The 18,710-nt window shown below is 43.9% G+C and overlaps 1 protein-coding gene across 1 annotated transcript in view; it reads right to left on the bottom strand.

Moving 5' to 3' along the window:
* The window catches only part of onecut3a (one cut homeobox 3a), a 17,534-nt gene extending 1,975 nt beyond the window's left edge, over positions 1-15,559 (bottom strand). Inside the window, exon 1 of the mRNA XM_053431074.1 lies at positions 14,527-15,559. Within this exon, the coding sequence (XP_053287049.1) occupies positions 14,527-15,559 (1,033 nt within the window). The remainder of the gene's footprint in view (positions 1-14,526) is intronic.
* Between the last annotated feature and the right edge of the window lie 3,151 nt (positions 15,560-18,710).

Genomic DNA, 18,710 nt, shown 5'->3' with positions numbered 1-18,710 from the left:
TTATGCTGAAGTGGCTGGAGCCAAGCAGTGGCGCTGTGTGTCTAATTACAGCGGAACAGAGCCCATTGATCAGCCATTGCAGTCCAATCTGTTTACTACAGATGTCTAACCTGCACACAGGCCAATCCATCATATTCATATTTCACATCAACACTGAAGCTGTATAAATATATATCACACGGGTGCGCGTATATTAATATGCCACGTACAGAATCGTCCAAATGCGTGCTTGTATGTACAGTATGTACACTCATCACACTTTGATTTATAACAGGATTACGGGTAGTCATGACAATGAGGAGTATAGGAAGAGGAGGAGGAGGAGGAGGAGGAGGAGGAGGAGGAGGAGGAGGAGGAGGAGGAGGAGGAGGAGAGTGATGTCATTTTATGGTTTGGTGAAATTATTCAGTGTCATGGTGAGTTAAGTCTCCGCAGGTCAGATGCTACAGGACGACCATTAAAGCTGCAAGAAGTCACATAAAGCTTTTGTGAGGGAATCGTTGACAGTGGCGCGGGCCTCTAACGAAGTTGCTCCAAGTGTAATGACACGAGAGACACTTTTAAACCCTCAGAATCCATGGGTTCTGTTGGAGCCGCAGCCACAGACCAAGCTAAATATCAACCCAGTAATCCACAGACTAACGCTGGCAGGCCCTACGCCTTCGATGGATTTAGCGGCAAATTGATTTATTTGTCGTTCATCAATATGACAACAGCCTCACTGAAAACACCACCAAGAACTGTTGATAACTCATTTTTATAGATGCAGTTAGTTTACACACCTCGTGCTTACATCCTGTGTGACTGATGGACTATTGAGCAAAGCTTGTATGAAATTAGATATATCTGACTTGCATACATCTCTTTGCATTCATGGCATTGTTGTTGTGATGAGTTGTTTTGATCCTATCACCATTTATAAGCCAGAGTCTATTGTCATGCATGTGATATAATGCAGGTGCAAATATATTAGTGTATTATATTTGTACATTAGTTTGTGTTTTTCCAATGTAAGGAGAGATTAATCAGTTAACTGAACATTGAACCGTCATCGGGTCAAATTGTTCTGTTTAAAATGAATATAATTGAAATTATTTGAATGGGTTACACCAACATCTAAAGTGATTTAGACTGGCCACCTTTAAAAAATCCGAACATCTGTATCCAAGACATGAAATCCAGTTGAACAGATAATATGATTTAAAGGAGTCATGAGATGGTTGTGAATTTACTGAACAGTTAAAAAATCGAGCTTGAGAATGCAACCAGGGCTTAAATGTGTATATTGTCGTTGATCCCTGTTAGATATTGCACTATATGTAAATTTAGATGCATTTTTGAAGGGTGAGTGTATTTGGTGTATTTTATTCTGCAGACACTGTGATGTCTTAACTGACTAAGTTAGACTGATTCTTTTAATCTCACATTAAAGGGCTTACGTTAGCTAATGTCATCAGAAATATTCAGGTGCAAGGATGATTAGAGAATCTTTCATTGGATCAGATCTGTGGTGATCATAGAGATTCACTCAGGGAAGACATGCTATCTCTAGAAGAGGATTCGTTTCCCAGCGGGACGACGAGCCTGCACATGCACTGAGGCTCCACCAGGCCTGTTTGAAGTCTGAGAAGGAGCAGCAGGTACAGTCCTCACGTGCACGACATGTCTTTCCCTGCACAGTCACTACTCATCTCTACATTACTGAAATCCAAATGTGGGATACTCAAAGAGAGATGTCTTATCCCAAAATCCAGATAGTGAACTCTAATTCTGTTTCTTTTATATATATATATATTGGTTAACATATATTGGACCCCTGTTTTTATAACCCATTCCTTTGTGTTTCAGGCTAGATTACTACAGTCAGAATTATCGAAATAGGTCTAGTTATATAGTCAATAATGATAATATGACAATCTTGTATTTCAATCTTTAAGTCTAATTATCTGTATTTTCTGCAGATAGTGAAAACCCCATTTCCCTCTATTGTGTGCTTTCTTATCTTATGTGGCTCACCTACATGTGTGACCTCACACATTTCAGCAGAGTAAAACTCAAGCACCCACACATCAGGTGTTTTACCATCAAATGGACTTTTTTGCAGAAATTGCTCCCGTTTTTTTCAAACCTTGTAATTAATGCATGTATTGAGTGGTCTTGTTATTTTGCTAATTTTATCTCTATCTTTCTTCAAAATGGAAAATATTTTACTTTTCATTAAATTGCAGACAGTAAATCAACTTCTATGTATTACAGAAAGATGCATATTACAAAATGTGTTGAATGGGTTTTTAAGATGTCAATAATCACGTAGGGGGGAATTCATGTGAAATTATTTTTGATCAGTGGTCTTTATTACAAATTCATGACTTTATTCCCTTGGAATTTAGGATTAAAGTTATAAATTATTTGTTGGTCGGTGGTTGAAATAAAAAAATCTATGACTTTATTCCCTTGGAATGAAGGATTAAAGTCCCAAAAATCTGAAAACATAGATCCATAACTGTGTTTATACAATAAGAACATAAAACACGTAGCCAGGGGACGTGTTGGTTCTGTCTCAATGTCCCTGCACAACAATGTCCCAGCTTCTATGTCCACATCTCTCCGCCGGCGAGTCACGTCCTGCCCACCTCGATCGACTAACTTGCTTTGTGCCGCTTCGATCGGCAGGTGTCGCTCTCGCCGTGGCCCCGGCTGCACAGGGGGCGCTGCCTTTGCTACAGGCGCTGGATTTAGTAATCAATATCGATCGATCGGTGAGGAAGGGGGCCCTGATTACTGAACCAAGCTCGGCGTAGAAAAGAAAAAAATCGATCATTGCAGCTTTTAGAGCTACAGTAGGCACCGAGCAGAGAGACGGACATGAAGTCGTGCACAGGAGCAGAAATCCTGTTTTTTTTGGTGTTGGGAGTTGTTTTGTGAGGCGAACGCACCCCGCGGACACACGCACGGACACAGACAGATGTGACTTATCTCACTTGGTGTGTGTGAACAGGAGCTGACCCACTTTGAATACATCCTAACACAGAGGCCGATAAACAAAGACATGTGCGTCCTGCGGTTTATTTTGGCACATTTGCCATAGACGCAGCTTTGACTCCGGAGCTGCAGGATCCACATCTGGCAACACTCGACTACTGTTATTTTTTATTATTTATTGTTATATTGTATTATGATTTATTATTCTACATTAATGAAGCAGATCGTGTCATTGAATATACCTTCCCTTGATCGGATTCTGCTCATGCACCTTGACCAGAGCTGCAGCATCCACATCTGACAAAACTCAGTTATTATCATTTTTATATTGTTATATTGTAAAATGTTTTTTTTTATATCATTCCCTGTGAATAATGCAGATCATGCCATTGAATATATTTTCCATGATTGCACCTTTTCCTCCATCAAATTCCTCAATGAGTGATTCCCCCCCCCCCCCCTTCCTTTATGCTCGGCTGAAAACTCCATAACTTGGGCCTATTTCCTTTCCCCGCTGATGACATTAATATTCTTTGCTTCACGACAGACCAAGCGAGGTTAAGAGAAAGGCCCTGGGTGTTCAATATCGATCGATAGATTCGTGAATAATTCGTGTGTGAAATTCAGTTCGTCCAATTAATTATGCCTCGGAGAGGGGGGAGCGCATGCACGGGCCCGGGGAGGAGATTCGTGGAGTGTGTGTGTGCGTGTGGGGAGGTGGGGTGGGGGTGGACGGAAACGTGGAAACCCCACCACATTCACTATGAAGGAAGGAGGGGATGTGATGATCCAGCTTTCTGAAAACACGGTGTGGAAGAGGAGGAGGAGGAAGGGGCGAAAAAGGCGAGTCAATGATCATCTGCTGTTTTACCTGTGTGGACTGACTGTATGATCCAGCAGCTGCCTCGTGCTCCGAGTCCACCGTGAGCATTAATCATTTATTGATCATCACTGCCCTTCCTGCTCATGATGAGAAAGTCAAAGCTCCACTAATATTGTGCCCATGAAACCACGAGCGCACATCTGCATCTTAAATGTTGCTACTGCCGTTCTGTTTATTATTTTTTGTGTATAACTTTATTCCAAAGTCTCCCGCGGTGTGAAATCCAATCACGGAGAACCTGTTTGTGATCCCTGTACAGCAGCCCAGGTCAAAGTCTGTTCATTTAATTCATTTACCAATAAACATGTTTACCGGTTATGGTTCGGCGCGTTCCTAGCTCTCTCTCTCACACACACACACACCCTAACGCACACGTGCACACACTCCGTAGGCCTTTCATCATTGGAAGGCAATCTGCTCCTCACTGATAATCTATGTGCGTTTATTTGCAAGAAGCCTCGTGTTTGAGCTTCAGTCTGTTTATTAAGTAACGTCTCTGTTGTTTCGCACGGGCTGTTGCCCTAAAGATTGATGGCTGCGTGTACGGTGTCTCTGAACACTGTGGCATCAATTGTGTCCAGGCTGCAGGGCAGTGCCAAGCTCTCTCTCTCTCTCTCCCTCTCTCTCCCTCTCTCCCTCGCTTCTCGCCGGGCCCCAAAACACTCGCAGCTCAATATTCCTTAATGTAATGAGTGAGAATTGGTGTTAATATACTGATAAAGCGACACAGTGTGTTTGTTTGCCACCTCCCGAGACTCGGCTGCGAGGCATTTCTTCTCTGGCCCTTCAATAACACTCAGCCCTGAACCCGGTGACACCCTCACCCGTGCACATCGCACCTCAGTGCTGCAACATTTTGCTCAGCGTTGATTACTTTTTCAAATTTGCAGCATCATCTATCGTGATTGCATGAAATACATGTTCTGATGAAGAGTATGTGTGTGTTTATATACATATATGGATACATCGAATATATTTTGTATTTGTGTAACCCCAGAGCTACAGGATCCAGATATTGTATTATTAGTATTATTACTATTAGTAGTAGTAGTACCCTGTTGTATATATCAGCATGTATAGCATTACTACTAATCTTAATTTTACTACTACTATTGAACTGTGTTTCCATCCCTAATAACATAATTATATCTCGAAGTATCACTTTTGTTATTTCCATAATAACAACCAATCTGACAGTGCTTATATGACGGTTACACAACTGTTCGTGTTCTCTCTCTCCCCCTCTCGCTCTTCCCTCTCCCCCGTCTTTTTCTGCTCACCCTAACCTGTCGACGCAGATTGTGTCCGGATCTCCATAGAAGTTTCTTTCCGTCCACAGTCTCCAACACTCGCTCCTTGTGGGAACTGACTCTGACTATGCAAAGAGCATTGAGACAATGTATGTTGCAATTCGGTGCGAGAATTTAACTGAATTGAAAAATGCACCTGAGAAATAGAATTCCAATCCTGGTTTTCGCCCCCAAGTATTATTTGCAACCCAGTGGTAAACCTGAGAAATTGCACCGTGCTAAGTACAAAATGCATTAATCAGGGGCGGCTGCTGCCTGTGGTGATCACCCTCCTTGTGAGGTTTTAGATAATTAAATGCACTGAGCCATTTAAGCGCATGATTGAATGAACAGTGCGACTGAATTTAAACTTGCGTTATTATCACCTCTCTCTCTTTTGGCCAGTTTAATAGCAGCCTCGGTCCGCCATTTATTTGTGTGAGTGGATCCATTGTTAGTGTGATACTCTTACCCGCGATTATCATTGATTTCATTCATAATTGCTTTGACCAGTTATGCGTGATGGCGGTAATGATCACGAGCCTTCATTTTGTAGACAGCGAGGAAGGCCTGTACTGTGTCATGCCCCAAGAACAACAGGTGTGTGTAGGTCCGCCACATGGCAGCGTGTGTCTATGAGTGTGAAAGTGTGCTTTCGGTAATTAATGAATTTATTAGATTTTTTTTTACTTCGAGAAATTAGGAAAACATATGTTTGAATGTTGTTATAGATGTATATAAGTTATTAGTTAACTCGTTATGTTCTGCACAAAATCTGAATGAAATAAAAAACACTTTCACGTTAAAAAAAATAATAGAAACAGAGATAAACCATCAAATCCACCGCATAAGGAATTAACAGCAATGAATTAACATTGCAACGGTTGTGTGTCTCTGTGGGCTCTTGTGGATTTGGAGGGTGAGCGGTGGGTGTAGAAGCTCTGTGGCCGCTCAATAGGCTCTCAGCTCTGGCATCCATGCGGATGTGAGGCAGGTGCCAGCACCCAAACTCCCCTTAAGCTCCTTTTCATTTACTGAGCAGAGTTTACACGCGTTTTTAAAGCTGCGTAAATATGCCCGAAGCTCTGGAATAGTGGGAAAGCAAAGAAAAAGTCCGATATGCGAAGGAAAATTGAAAGAAAGTAAGCCCGAACTATTGTGCTCGCGGTAAAAATCAACCTTTAAATCCTGAAGGGCTATATTCAGGTTTAAACAGGTCAAGCAGGTCAAAGTTTCCCTTCTCCTGTCCATGTTACCACTGCTAATGGTGAGGTGCGCATATTTAGAAAAGATAATTGAATTCCCTCAAATGTCAGCAGCGCTCCTGGCTGTCACCTCTCTGCTCATGTCTTCTCTGTCGCACAGTCAGAGGACTCGCTTCACTCTGCGGGGAGACGGACAGCTTTTCAACATGCACGAATTTTCCATTTTCCATTTTCAATTCAACGCAATCATGTGACAGGAGGACAGTGAAATACGTGTAACCCTGCGCTTATTGACTTCACTGCATGTTCCTTTAATGCAACCAACCCCCGAGATATTACATCGAATAAAATAAAATCTTAATAATTTTATTTTAAATTCCATTTGTCACCGTTGGTAAATCGAATGAGTAGAAATTGTGTAGTATAGTAATTTTTATCCTGCATTTTACAACATTTAAATTTTTACAGTTGCTTAGTAAAATACCTTTTCATTACAGTGTTTTGCCAAATTACTTGATGATTGATAACATAGAATATGATAAAAAATAGATAATGATCATAATAACAAAGATATATATAGACCATCGTTATCATTATTAATAATAGTAGTAGTATTGTTATAATTATAATTGGTGTTGTTGTTTATCGTATTATTTATTTCTTATTTATATATTTGATGGTATTTAAAACTGCTGTCTTTTAATATAAAACGTAAAGAAAACGAAAAATATTGAAATACACACCCACACACAGACACACACACACACACACACACACTTGCAGTGTTCTCCTCACACAGTAGAAATAATAAGTCATCATTTTATTATCGGCTCAGTAAAGACGAATTAAAAGTTAAATTAATAATTTTAGAATAACCCGCAGCCAGTTCGTTATATTTAATAACATGTAATACAAAGGCTTTATGGGCTGACATCGATTCATCCATCAATTGATTTCACAGTCGTTTTGTTCCTTTGTTGATCTGTGTGGGGTTGCCCAACCGGAGTTTCGAGTTGCATCTGTGGGTACGATACACACCAACGTGTGTGTGTGCGTTTGTGAATGTGCGTTTGCGTGTGTGCGTGTGTGTGTGTGTGTGTGTTTGCGGCTTTGTTGTGATCGACCCTGAGACTCAGAGGTTCTGTACAAACCATCTGCAGGCTCTCATTTCAAAAAAGGCCGAGGCACAATTGTCAGCAGCAGAATCCGAACCGCTCTGTCTCTGTTTCCTTTTCGCATTATCACTCGTACAGACATATTTATAAAAAATCCAAACGGCGAATATAAGACTGAACGCACTGCGTTTCTAAAATGTCAAGTTCAACACTTTATTCCATATTTTACTGGCTCTGAAAATAGGTTTTTCCTTCAGTTTAGCAGATTTACGAGACATAATTTAATTTGTGATATGACTGAGGAAAATATGTTGCCTATATTTTCCTCTTATCAACCCCCAAATTCATCAGATTCCTTTTATCGATATGTATCAGGAAGAGATAAGTAGAATCTGATTTATTTGATCTCAAATCTATAATATATCTATTGTAGAGTATCTACTGAATGTCCTATGTTCCAGCTATTGTGAGATGAAACAACTCCCATCTGTTATGGAAACCTTACAGTGGACTCCGGCCTCTCCCCACAGTAATTGCGTGGACAGTGTCCTTGCCTCGTGTTTTTAGCCTGCGCATTAAACAAGCCATTATCGGGCCTTTAATAAGCGATGGGCTGTCGGGAAGTCAGATAAGCATCCAATGTGTGGACACGTCGCCGCCTCCTCACTGCTGCTGCTTCAGCGGCGTTGCATGGACACAGATTTACGACCTATCCACCCGAAAAAGTAGTCCGTTACTTATTTACCCCACATATCAGACTCCTCCCTCAGTGGGAGCAGAAACACCAGATCTCACAGTTATGTATATCTCAGGTGTTTCCTCAGTGATATATTACAGTGTGAGGCCGGTGGGGTCATTGGGCCAGGGTTTGTTTGGATCAGGTTGAAGGAGGAGGTTGCAGGAGCTGCAGGGAAGCGTTGCATGCTTTTTGGGGGGTAGTCCACCGGTGTTACATAACAACAGGGGTTAGCTGCACGGTGAGCTCCGTATAACCGTCACTGGCCTTGGTTCTTATGTAACCCCCCCCCACACACACACACACACACGCGCACACACACACACACACACACACACACACACACACACACACACACACACACACACACACACATACACACACTGGAAGGTCAAAAGTTTGATTTGTTTGACATCAGCCGAAACCACGAACAGATCCACACACAACCTTTATCTTGGAAATCCTTTTTTGCGCAGCCACTTGACTCCTATGCCTAAAAGACGAATAATCAGATTTAATTATGATTATCTGCGATCTGGGGGCCCTTTTGTATTTCTGCCTATACGGGTAGGAGGGATGGAGTTTGTTTGTGCGTGTGCGCGCGAGCGCGTGCGTGTGCGTGTGTGGAGGGGGGCGGGGGGCTCAGTGCCATTAACCCTTTGATGCTAGCCGCGTGCATTCAGTCGACTCTGCCAGCAATTTGATTTAAAGGTCATTCTCTCCTATCGATCCGGCTTGGCGAGGGGGCGACGGAGTAGCGTAGGAATTGATCATCTAAAATAGAGGAGACGGTATTCGAGACTGTACAGACCTCTGCTGCATTTCTAATTACTAAGTGCCCCCCCGTCCCCGTCCCCCACCCCCACCCGTGTGAATTGGAATTGGACTCATCTGATTTCTATTAAATTTACCTTATCTTAAATAATTCGTTTGGCATGGTCAACGTGTGTGCGGAGGACGGAGCAGTGTGGGTGGGATGTATAATCAGAGACGAAGAGGTTAAACGACTGTTAACTCTGCCTGGTCTCCATCACAGAAATATAAACGTGTATATATATATACCTCTCAGATTTTAACGTCAGCACTTGACCGTTTTTGACCGGAGCAGTCGGGACGTGGGCAACAAGCCTGCCTGAGAGCGCGTGTGCCTTCATTAGTCATTCTGTTGTGTGTTATGAAGGCTGAGCTGTTAATGGGAGAAATGGTGTTGCATGGTGGAGATGGAGGGATGTGTGTGAGGGAAGGGGGGGGGGGGGGGGGTTGCATGGCTGCATGGCGCAGCTCCAGAGATGGAGAGGAGAGGCCGGGGGAATGGAAATCGATACAGATTCAGGGCTCGCCAGATCGGCCTTAACAATGTAGCGCAGACGCACTCTACATCCCGATCACATACACACAGGAGAGAAGGAGGCGACACGTATGCAGGGCAGACTGGAGCTGGTGCTATATAATATTGTCATGTGTTATAGATAGGCCTACAGTAATGCAGGCTGGGGAGATGTCGACTCTATAGTTGCAAACAGTCCAAATCTAGCAAAAATCAATCATATTTTAGAGTATATGTGTGTGTGATAAATATTAATATCATCCTACAACATGAAGATTTATAGGCTACTAATTTAAAGTTGAATTAATTGGGTTTTCCCTCCACCACACACACACATGGACCATGCTTCCTCACTCGGGGCTGCAGATAATGATGCACGGCGTGAGATGTCATCTCATCTGCCACGAGCTGCGCTGAACCCCGGGATTTAGGCAAAATAGCCCGGAGGTATAACCTCAAGAAAATGACTGTTGCTCTCCCACCAGAGGATTTCAAAGGCGATGCTCGTACATGCGCGTCTCGGTACTTACAGCTCATGCGCTTAACGAACAACGAGGCTCTGAAAACCGCAGCTGCACTGTTTACTCCCCTATCTTTCCCTCACACATCAATTATTAACGTTTCAATCGATCATTTCGCAGGCTAACATCAAGCCGAGTCTTCATGCAGGAAAAAAAAATCCTGTTTTAGATTAGCCTATCCGGCATCAATCACATCTTAATGCTCAATCCAATTAAACCCATTATCCATGGCTCAAATGACCTCCCCAAAAAAGAGCATCACTCGTGACTGTTTATGGGTTATTTTTTTCGAATGAGGGTCCAAATTTATTCCGCAGCTCCAATGCAAACAACAAACAAAAGCCAGGGATGTGATTTAAATGGAAACCCCCGCGTGGCTTCGCACTGGACAGGAAAGTAGGATGCTGTGATTGACACGATTGTGGATTGTAATATTGATCGATGGGTGGAAGCTGTTGGATGAAATAATGGTGTTTAGGGCCTATACAAGAATGCTATTAACTATGTATTGGTAAAAAAACCTCGCTCACCACATTGGACTGTCCTCAAAACAGAGACAATATGCTGCAGGTCAGTTTTTAGGGCGTACGTTTCAGCACCATGGACAGCACCACAAAACCACCAAATCTATATTTGCCTTTATTGTGAAGGGAAATAGTAAAAATCCTGTAACCAACTGTTATCATCTACCGGTGAAATATACAGCAAATTAATAATATAATAACGTAGTTGATTTTTAGTAAAGCACTTTGTTCTAAAATATGCTAATGGTATCTATTTTCGGCATCCAGTTAAGAAAAAAGCCCACGAAATAACCTAGGAGCTGCTGGTCAGCCCTATGAAAATATTTTTACTCAACCAAATAAAATGATGGAGGGCTTTACGCAGGAAAATGTGCGCAGTGTGACAGGGATGTGGGGGGTGGGAGATGCTCCAGGACTGCAGGGCCTGCCTGCATGCACTGCACAAACTGCGTGTAGTCCATTGTAATGTGTGATGTGAATGGTGGCCTCTCTGCACCCTCATTCGCAACAATGTTTTCCCTCCATGTCCTGTGGGTCTTGACCTGTGCACCACTGGCACGTGTCCCCGGCCATTCAGATGGTAATGAGACAAGTGCGCCTTTTTTCTGAGTTGGATCTTGGTATGTCATGGCACAGAGGAATTAAGGTCTTAGAGGGAATATCTGGTGAGAAATACGTCTATAATTCATGCTACTGGGAATTACAATGTGTTGTTTATGGGATTTTAACACAAACATACATTATTTTCTGTTGTGCAGCATCTGTGTGGAAAGATGTGTTAAAGGTGTGAGGTTAACCAATGGCTGTATAACCCAAACCCCAAAGGGCAGATGAGTGAGAGGGTGTACATGATTACAGTATAGGAAAAATAGGCCTCTGCAGGAGCTTTCTTCCTTTCTTTCTCTCTCTTTTAAAACAGCTGTCCCTTTTCCTCCCCCTTTTGTCCGGATCCAGCCTCCCCCTCTCTCACTCTCACTCTCCCCTTCTCTGCTCCAGGGGAGAGACCAATGGGAGAGAGTGCTGAGGCGGGATAATTGATAGATGCACTGGCTATCCTTATCGATCAGGGCCGTATTGACCCGACCAAATACATTGAGATGGAGTGTGGAATTCAACACAGATGCAAAGACGAATTGTTTTCATCGTTTATACGATCTTTAAACGCCTCCCAAACCTCACGTCGCCCGGAGTCTCTCTCACTCGCAGAGCTTTAACAATGAAGCTGCCCCATTTATTTAACACTGTTGTGGACTGATGCATGTGCCTTAAAGTGCAGAGGATATGTAGCATATAATAAAAAGCCTTGCTGTTTGCCTGGCCGTGGTGTTATTGCCCTTACACAATAGAATGGGAAGCATGTGGGTCTGTGCCCTCGTTGCATTAGGAGATGTTGAGCGTGAAGGACACACATCCCGCCAAACAGGGCTGTATGTGTGTGTGTGTTTTTTTCTTCGTTTCAGGGCTAGATTGTCATGTGTGTGTGTGTGCAGACACTGGCATTTTCACATTAGCTAAGCAGGGCAGCTGCATTGATTTGTGTGACTGTGATGAATTTGGAATAGTAATTTGAATTTATTGATTGATGTGGCCGACCGAGTATGGCCCAGCCTCACTTTCAGCATCACCCCCCACCCAGCCAGCACCCCCCATATACTCTCAGCCCACATGCGGACCTGAGGATAATGGCGATTTTAAATGCAATAACTAAAAATGTTGCCCTTGCATTTACATACAAAGTAATTTGTCATTTTAGCCAAATGAATTCAGGGAGAACAATACATGCTGAAAACCTGCTGTTTCAACACGAGGAAATAAACAGATTTATTAGAAACATTATATTTAGAAGAACCATGTAATGTTTTAGTATACATTTAGAAATTTGACTATTTATAACATCTATGTAGGCTTGGTTAAATAAAGAGTGTTGTGCAGCCTAAAAAAAACACACACACACACACACACACACAATTTGTGTTGGATTAATACAGATTCAGATTAATAGAACGTGGATAAGATTAACTTTTTGGAATTGTATGGATTTAACGTAATAATTGTAATTGTAGTCAATTATCTATACACACATATTGTATGTATTGTAATACATACACAAACACATTTTTTGTTAGATGAAAACAGAGGCAAATTAATACAATGTGGATTGAAAATATTACAAAGTTTGCTATTGTAGAGTTAATATGTTAATTTCCTCTTTTACCTTTTTGTAATTGTAATTTTTGGATTGAATTAATTGTATGTAGAGTTACATACATATACACACATAGACATTGTATGTATTGTATTACACGCACATTCAAACACAAACACACACACACACACACACACACACACACACAATCACGCGCGAGCGCACCTTATACACCTGTACACGCTGTCCTGAGCCCAAACCACATTACAAAACGCGGTAGGTGCTCAGTGCGCGCAGGACTGTGCCACACTCCAACACGTCAGTTGGACTGGGGGGTTTATCCTGACTCCGGGTGTGGAAGATATAAAACCCCACAGCCTAATTAGCTTTAACAGCAGTGGCACTTAAAGAGACAATTGTGGGAGTGTTTAAATCTTTATTTACCAGAACCCCACTAAATGCGCAAAGGAACAATTTACATGCCATTAAGTGCTTTTCAATAGGGCATCGACTGGAACTAAAATATGCCACTATATCTGCTTAATTGAACTGTTCTCTGAAATACGGCGCAGAGGAGCTGATTGGCGTTTGGGAGCGCATGCACGTCTGAAAAGGGCCTTTATACAAACATCAATGAGAGGGGACCTCTCACTCACATCTCTGTTTTAACCCTGCTGCGACGTCTCTCGGTTTCATTACGTCCTGTTAAGTAGGTTGTGAGTGTAACAGGGGTTTTAAAGGAAGGGGGCGGGGGTGTTGGATCAAATCACAGCGTTTAGTGGGATAATCTTGGAGCAAAACAAATCAGAGCAATGCATCAAGGATATGAAACATCCAGGTAGAGGCAGTAAGGATTTGGGTGACAAATTGTCTCTTATATTGAACAGTGGGAGTGACTAGTCGTTTTTGTTACAGTGTCCCACTCATACATCGACAGCTGCGGAATATCTACAACAGGCCCTAAACCAACTTTGGAGGAAAGATATCTCTTAATATCTGCACATCGCTACAACAGAGGCCAGAGAAAGACGCATCTGTTTGTGTCTCTGTCTTTCTGATCCGAATCGATCATTTATTATTATACGCCACTCTGAAAGGGGACCCCTGGACCTGAAATATTGATCCATCGGGGGGTCACGCTGCCCCTGACTCTTTGGCCAGGCCTCAGACGATCCTCGTTTGCAACGATTTGACAGATGAAGCGCCAAAGTGTTATATCAAGTGCGTTTGGTGAACTGTAACTGGGTTATTTGAGCTGCAGTTATCTTAGGCTGTATGTTTGTTTTGTTTTTTAGTGCGTTTTAAGTAATAGCTGCGAGATGTGATCAATTCTGGTCTCAGCTTTGATTTCCTTTGTTTGTCTTCGTCCTCTGTGTGTTTTTGTTTGTGTGAGGGAGAGAAAAAGAAGGTGAGACAGGGGGAGAGGGGGAGAGGGGGGGCTGAACACGCTGTATCCGTGCGTAAAAACCAAACACGTCTGTACGGGCTGTGTTTGCACCCGTTCTGCTTTGGAGAGAAGCCACCTCTCTTTTGTTTACCACCCCCCCCCCCCCCCCCCCCCCCACACACACACACACCCACCCAGGTGCTGTACTATCATGGATCGTAGCATCAATCAAAATATAGATCCCCCCCCCCAAACATTTAACACCCCAACTGTCATGATGAAGTTTTCCTCGATACAATCGACTAATAACTTCTAGTAATGTCTGTTTGAGCAGGTATTGACAGTCTCGCCACATTGACTTCTAATTGATCCCTCCACATCACTCAGGTTGGGAGCTGTCTCCTCACTCACCTGCAAGCCTGAGCGCCGACATCCGCTGGAACTCGGGCTCCTGCAGCCACTTCCACATCCTCCTGAACGTCTCCCGGCCAGACTTGAGTTTACTCCACGGTTTAGGATTCCGCAGCAGATCGGACAGAGTTCCCTGGGACCGGCACAAGATCCTCTGAGCAAAGATGGCCTGGGGAATGCTGTAGCGCTTGAGCTCCGCTGTTATTCGCTGCGCCACCTCCTTGGTGTTTATCTCCTCCACCTGCCCCGACCCAGCTCCCTGCCCGCCTCCCACCACCGTCTGCCTGTCCCGGTCTGACAGCATGGACCCGTTTGCCTGAGAGTGCGGATGGCTGTGATGGTGGATGCCGTTCAAGGATGTCATGAGCCCGCCTCCGTGGCCCCCGAGACCCCGGGCCAGGTGCTCCTCTCCCCGGGACAGCATGGCTGCGTGGGACTCAAAGCCCCCAGAGGAGAGCATCTTGTCGTTGGACAGGTGAGCTCCGGGACCGTAGGCGCTGAGAGTCTGTTGGGAGCTGTGCAAAGACCCCAGACCGTTGGACAGAGGGGACAGGGACTGACCCATGCCGGACATGTCTTTGGGGTAGTGGCCGTAGAGGTTACTCATGGAAGCGAGGCTTCGGTCGTCCCTCATCAGGGTGAAGCTGCCGCTGACGTTCCCGGCCGCGAGTCGCTGGTGCGCCGGGTGATGGTGAGAGTGCGGGTGCGGATGGTGAAATTTCTCGGAGACGGTGGATATGGGGGGCAGGTGCTGCAGCGGCGTCAGCGTGGTGTAGGTGCTGCTCAGGCTCATCCCGGAGTCGCACGACATGGTCATCGCCGGATGCAGGGGGCCGGACAGAGTATGGTCCGTGCGGTAGTCCCCCGCTCCCTCCAGTATCGAGGCCATGCTGGACACCATGGCTGACCGTCCGTGCGACACCAAGTTCCGATGCGACGACGACTGGCGCGCGTGTGCAGAGTTCATTAAGTCGCTTTGATGGGAGTGAGGCACACCGTGCAGATTTCCAATGTTTTCCATTGTAAGCTCCATCGTTGAAAGGATCTTTATTTCCACCCCTCTCGCCACTCTCGCTCTCTCCCTCGCGCTCCTCTCTCCCGCTCTCTCTCACTGTGGCTCTATCTCACGCTCCTTTCCAATAAATGTTGAACGATTTCAAATCCAAGCCATTGATTGTAGTTGTCTCTCTTCAGTCAATCCAGCATGGTTTTAAAAGATCGGGTCCCCGGCCGCCACGCAAACTGCGCCGCAATCAAACCTCTGCGCTCGGTGCGTGAAGGTGTCTAGCTGCGCCTGCCTGGATTTCTCTCCGCTGTGGAGCACCACTGTACCCAAAGCGCCGCTCCGCTCTCTGTGTGTATATTGACGCGCCCGCGCTCATGTCAGGGATGAGACTCAGCCTGTGTGCGCATGTGCGCGCCCCCGCGGTGCATCCTCGCACTCGCGCCCTCTGTCTGGGGCCAGTCTGACGTCACTGCCCCCCCCCCCCCCTCCCCATGTCATGGGGTTGTTCACGTTGCACACTGAACCCCGAATTCCTGCGAAAAGATTACATTTAGACACTTGTTAAGATAAAAACACAGAAGTGCAATCCTCTGCAATCCTGTTCGTGCGCAACATTTACACTCAGATGGATAAGAGAGACTCGCTGCTTGTTTTCTCTGATAAAACCTTTTGACACGGCGCCAGCAGCGCATGTGATGTCTCTGTGCCGGGTTAAATATTAATTGACATGTGTCACATCAGTGTACCAAGAAAAACACTTGATTTTCAGCTGGAGGTCTTGGCTTTTATTTTTTTGAATTGTTGTTGATCGTTATTCTCAGGTCTAATTAAATCCAAAGATTTCATATCAAAATTGTTTTGGCCCATATTTTGCCCACAGCCCACTCATCTTAAATCCAGTCCACATACCAGCTGGAATGATGGCACTGGGGCGGTCGGCTCCTGTTACAAGATCTGAGCCACAAGTAAGTCCTACTGCAGGTCAGCAAACATGTCAAGGTGCCAATGGGGGCTGGAATTTGTTTTGTATTATTTGGGCCATAATTATCATTTTACCAAATAGGCCACTTAAGGTTCATATCCAGATTCCAGCTCACCTAGAGCATCGCATGCTTGCTTTAAAAAGGCTCACAATTGTTTAGGGATATTTGGGGCACTTTTGGTATTTCACAAGTGGGCCACTTTAGGCTTACATCCATTTTTTCCAGCCACAAGAAGAGCAAGAGTAACACAACTTGCCTGAAGCTATCTGTGCAAGAACCTAACCAGTCCTTTACGACAACTCACTGTGTGGATGACCTTTGACACATTTCAATTCGGATCAGATTACCAATAAATATATATCTCCCTCTCTTTCCAAAATCTGAAAAGTAAACGATCAAATGCTCCCGTCCAATATCTTCCATCAGGCTTTCGCTCTGCTTGCCCTCAGAAAATGTGTCTGAATAAATCTGTTAAGTTTCATTTCATCATATAGCCTCCAGGCTTCGACCCCTCTCGCATCTTTGCTCCTCGGCCTGCGAAAATCAGAACTCTCAGACCCAGCAGCCCTCACACATTTCACGCCTTACAAACTTCTGTTTATGAAACTTGCTGCTCACTGACGTCAATCCAGGTCAGCAATCCATCAATGTCAGAGTGTGTATGTATGTATGTATGGATCAGGAGCTGCATTGATGGGCTGGTGCCTATAGCTCGTCAAGATCCAGAGGCTGGGTTTTTGTGAAGGGGCTAATGAATATTTGGTTTTTGGTGGAAACAGACAAGAAGATTAACTGAAGTTGTGAGTCTTCCATCTCCTATAAGCACAAGATTCAATTTATATTTTATTTCAGGCATTGCTTCCTCACGGGTAGACACACAATATCATAAAAACCTGTACAATGTTGTGCAGTAATTCAAGCAACACAGCTAATATCCCAACGTTCAATGTGTTTGTTAATCGATAAGGTTGCAATGTGCAGCCTATGATTCAGCAGACTGATACCGTTTAAGGTGGGTTTTATAGTTTGCCTATATATGGTAAGACGTTCATGATCTTTTGTTAAGACAACTTTAGGATCTAACCTAATTGTACCAAGTCAAAACATAAGTTCATCAGGGCTTTTCCCACAAATACCATGTGTAGACCAGACTGTTTACAGTGTTTTTTTACAACAGTTCGAACCATGAGAAATCACCAGGTGACCATAGTGTTTCCAACATTGATATCTGGGTGGCCAGCAGCTGTTCATAAATGCCCCTTAAACTACAGATAACCACTGATTTGAATCACTCATTTGAATACAATCAACTGGTGAAACTGTGTGTGTGTGCGTGTGTTTGTGTGTGCGTTTGTGCATGTGTGCGTGTGTGTGTGTGTTTGTGCACATTTCTTCTCCATACCGTTGCAAAATTGAAATTACGGCAGCAAAATTCGCTAAATTTTACCAATATTTTTATTTGTATATATTTGTGTTCATGTAGCAGTATGTGTGTGGGTGGGTGTATATATATATATAAACATACAAAAATGTATATATTCTCTGTGTGTGCAGTTATAGGGTGACATGTTGAAGTCATTTCAACACCTCTGTGCTATGTCTTAGACATGTTTGAACAAACTCTGAGTGGGTGACTGTAAGTGTGATATGTGTGATGTCTGACATGAGTGTGTGTGTTATAAGTTACGGCTCCACAGCAGTCCTATAGGGTGTGTGTGTGTGTGTGTGTGTGTGTGTGTGTGTGTGTGTGTGTGTGTGTGTGTGTAGGCATTTGTAGTTGTTGTGTAAACTCTGTGAACACTGTTACCAAGTGAGAAATCTTGGCATTTGCACCGATGTTATGTAAAAATGAGCCCATTAGGATTTCGACCTGGAACTTGGAAAAAAAAGTCTAACAATCCAGGAAGTGGCATCACTAATCATTTGCAAATTGCATGAAATAATTCGTCTGACCAGTGTTTACTAACAGAGAGGTCACGGCCATCCATAACTCCACTGATGAATAGTGATATCAGGGGCCCTGGCACTGCAGCGCCTCTTCCAACCCAAAATAATGACCCTAAAAACTGTGTCTCTGCTGATTGCCAACGAGGGATTGTGGCTTTTGGCTTGTGCCATCAGGAGAACAGCAGTGTCCGCTTGGGTTAATGTCCCTGTATTGATCCCAGCAACCACTGCTATCGAAAATGAATTAC

The sequence above is a fragment of the Pleuronectes platessa genome, chromosome 9, assembly GCF_947347685.1.
Source record: "Pleuronectes platessa chromosome 9, fPlePla1.1, whole genome shotgun sequence".
Lineage (NCBI taxonomy): Eukaryota > Metazoa > Chordata > Actinopteri > Pleuronectiformes > Pleuronectidae > Pleuronectes > Pleuronectes platessa.
The sequence above is the reverse complement of the archived record's forward strand: the minus strand, read 5'-3'. Positions and strand labels throughout refer to the sequence as shown.